Genomic DNA, 3,773 nt, shown 5'->3' on the forward strand with positions numbered 1-3,773 from the left:
ATAGGCGTGAATATATGATTTAACTATGTTCTGGATTTAATTTCCAAATGTATGTTTTACTGTTTAGGCACGAGAGTGTGGGACAAACCAAGGTTCAGTCCGATAGCGCGAGAGTGTAAGGAAGGAACCGGATAGTGGAAACTAGGCAACGATCCTAAAAACAATGAGAGCACTTTAGGCATCATTTAGGATGTCATTTACTTTCAAAATACGCTTCCTACTTAGAACGGGTGAGCGAGAGCAAAATCCTGTGGTTAGGAGGTGTGGTCTTTGTCGATAGCGCGAGAGTGTGAGACGAGACTTTAAGTCGATATTTTCTACATAATGCAATTGAATTGTATTTAGTGCCTGAATTATATCTAAGCCCTTAGGAACACGGAATCCATATTTCAGACTCGTTTTTATCATAACTTTTAAACCGTTAGAGATTAGTATTTTTATTCCCATTTATAACCTTATAACCTTTAGTCTTAGCTTTGCACTGCAACAATAGATAACATTAGCTTGACTATTAGTCTCTGTGGGTTCGATAATCTTTTCAAACTAAACGATAGACTATGCACTTGCAGTCATCCTCCGACAGACACGTCAGTCAGCAATCAAGTGTTTGGCACCGTTTCCGGGGACTAATTTAGTCAATATTGTGATTCCTTTGTTGTGCAGTATAGACTAAGGCAACACATTTTCTTTTTCTTTGTCGATTGTATGCCAGACACTCGCTCTTAGAGCAAGGAGTTAGACAAACCAATTGATGATATCGAGCGTTATATTAATTTAAGATGCCGAATCACTAGATTTCGTAATAAATACGATCTTCCATACCCTATTATCTCAATTTCAGAACCAGAACCAAATATGACCGAAAGACCACAAAACCGTCCGTTAAAGTATTATGTTGTTCCATCGCAAGCAGAACCACATAACAGCATAGATGCCCCTGCCATCAATCGAAACTATTTCGAGTTCAAACCTTCGTTGTTATTAGTCGTTCAACAAAACCAATTTTCAGGTAGTCCTACAGACAATCATAACTTGCATTTGTCAGTGTTTATGCAGTACGCGGATACAGTGAAAGCAAATGGTGTCAGTCAAGAAGCAATTAGACTACGAATTTTCCCTTTTTCCTTAAGAGATAGAGCTAGGGCTTAGCTCTAGTCTCTACCTTCAAACTCAGTAACCACATGGGACGAGTTGAAGAAAGTCTACTTAGCCCGATATTTTCCACCAAGCAAAACAGCTATGCTAAGAGCTCAAATTAATGAATTTAAGCATAAAGACAATGAATCTATTTTCGGCGCTTGGGAAAGATACAAGGACATGATGCGACTTTATCCACATCATAAACTTGAAGAATGGCTGATTATCCATACTTTCTATAATGCTCTGTTGTATAACATTAAGATGAAATTAAGCGCTTCCGCTGGTGGTGCTCTAATGGACAAAGCGTATGAATTTGCAAATCAAAATGCTCATACGAGTGAAGTGATGAAACAATTGTCAAATAAGTTTGATGTTATGGCTACCCACAACAAAATGTTAGAAACCCAGATCTCCCAAGTAGCCCAAAACCAAGTCGCAGTAGCAGCCCCGACTGAAGCATTTCCTGGTCAACCACAACTAAACCCAAAAGGCCATGTTAACTCTATCACACTTCGAACTAGAACATAACTAGATGAACCAGTTGACCCAGGAATTCAAAATCTGACCATGTATCAAAACTCTGGTAAAGGAACTGAAAAGGTAAATGAACCAACCAATGATGGAAAAGAAGTCGAAAGCGGAGAGGCAAAAGATAAAGAACCACCTTATGTGCCTCTGCCACCATACAAACCACCTATACCTTATCCCCAAAGACTTGTTAAGTCCAAAAATGAAGGACAATTCAAGAAATTCGTAGAACTTTTGAAGAAACTTAATATCATTATACCATTCAGAGAAGCCATTACGAAAATGCCTTCATATGCTAAATTCCTTAAAGATATTCTATCCAACAAGAAAAAGATTGAGGATGACGAAACCGTTATGCTTACTGCCGAGTGTAGCGCTATTATTCAAAACAACATGCCTCCTAAACTGAGAGCCCCTAGTAGCTTTTCCATACCATGCGTAATCAGAAAGTTTATCATACACAAAGCTCTATGCGATTTAGGAGCCAGTGTTAGTCTAATGCCCTAATCCACGTGCAAAAAATTCAATCTAGGAGAATTAAGACCAACAAAGATGTCTCTATAACTAGCTGATCGCTTTGTTAAATATCTCATAAGTATGCTAGAGAATGTTCTCGTTCGTATAGGACAATTTTATATTCCAACCGATTTTGTAATAATGGATATAAAGGAGGATTCCCACATCCCTATTATTTTAGGAAGACCCTTTTTAGCCACAACCGGAGCCATCATAGATATGAAGAAAGGTAGGCTAACATTCGAAGTCGGAGAAGAAAATGTTGAATTTCTCTTAGCTAAATTCCTACAAGTACCAGCTTTAGACGACTCATGTTGTTTCTTAGATGTCATAGACGAATGTGTGAAATATATGGAGAAGGAACCATTTAAGTATAATGAAGTGCTGGAGATTCCAACAACTCCTAATTCGAAGACGATAATTGGCGTGAGCCATACGTAGATGACAGTTGTAGCGGGGTATTTGTTACCATTAGAGATATTGACTAAATCCAAGGTAAATCATACAAGTCGAGTCGCCACCGCACTTTTATTTATCCAAAGGAATGGTTAGAAAGCGAACAAAAACCTAATAGTTTTAACAAAAACTAATAAAATAACAGAGATCTGGGTAAGGGGGTTGGTTATGTAATGGGAAGGTGTTAGGCACCCAAAACATCCTAGGTACTCCTAGGGAGCCCTTTTCATACTTGTTATGAAGGTTGTTGTTTTTGTAAGAAATTTGTGCAAACATGATTGAAGAGGTGAGAAGAGAATGTTCAAGTTATTTACATTTTGTGTTTGAATGGATAAACCCATTTCCTACGTACCATCTTATAAAAAGAGTAGGATCAAAACCTCATAGTTCGGGGTAAAAATTTCAAAACAAGTTGGTGAATTGATTGGTCCAAAAGCCTTAAGGTCTTTTGTTATCAAAGGGAGAAAACTCAACCAAACCACAAATCCACCATGGGAGGATAACTTCAACATGCTAGTGAGGGGTTAACCCTATAATAAGCATGGAAGACTCATTGTCCATCACTAAGGATATAGGTGAGTATTACATCTACCACAAGGATAACTCAAACCTAATAGCTAAAGGTTATGAAAGATTTTGATTAAGAAGGTGGCCATTGGAACCACAAAAAAACATTTGAATGGATTATATTTACCAATTAGAAGTATATACAAAAATGGTCAAACTTGACTTAATGATTCAATTCAAAACAGTGTTATGAAGAGAAAGTTTAAAAATCAAAAGCATAAGGCTTAGGTTTCTAATGCTTGAAAACAAAGGTTAAATGTTTGCACAAAAAGGCTTTGGCTTGGGTTAGAGTGGAGAGAAGAAGAAGAAGGACTAAGTCCTAAGTAAAACAAAAAGAGAAGGGATGAAGAATTAAAACCACAATGGAGTCCCTCTCTTGAGATCATATTGATGATCCAAGTAGCTCCCATCCTTTGGAATAAGCAAGCACGAAGCATAAGCAAACAAACAACTCTCATAAGAGATCCTCAATGTATCTTGTATCTTCCATTTGGATGAACATGGTAATGATCCTCCAATTAAGCTCATAGAATCCCTAGTCACAAAAGCACACACATCAAAAGTTC

At 37.5% G+C, this 3,773-nt stretch overlaps 1 protein-coding gene across 1 annotated transcript; it reads left to right on the forward strand.

Annotated features, from left to right (window-relative positions):
* Positions 1-1,707: 1,707 nt before the first annotated feature.
* On the forward strand, positions 1,708-2,625 carry LOC127095175 (uncharacterized). The gene is made up of 2 exons (XM_051033905.1): positions 1,708-2,157; positions 2,338-2,625. The coding sequence occupies exons 1-2, from the start codon at positions 1,708-1,710 to the stop codon at positions 2,623-2,625; spliced, it is 738 nt and encodes a 245-aa protein (XP_050889862.1).
* The last annotated feature ends 1,148 nt before the right edge of the window (positions 2,626-3,773 follow it).

This window comes from Lathyrus oleraceus, chromosome 1, assembly GCF_024323335.1.
Source record: "Lathyrus oleraceus cultivar Zhongwan6 chromosome 1, CAAS_Psat_ZW6_1.0, whole genome shotgun sequence".
Taxonomy (NCBI): Eukaryota; Viridiplantae; Streptophyta; class Magnoliopsida; order Fabales; family Fabaceae; genus Lathyrus; species Lathyrus oleraceus.

Excerpts from the sequence above, each read along its gene's own strand:
- LOC127095175 (XM_051033905.1), top strand. The coding sequence starts at position 1,708 with ATGTATCAAAACTCTGGTAAAGGAACTGAAAAGGTAAATGAACCAACC. Across the intron at positions 2,158-2,337 it reads TATGCGATTTAGGAGCCAGT|GAGGATTCCCACATCCCTAT; the intron begins GTTAGTCTAATG and ends ATGGATATAAAG.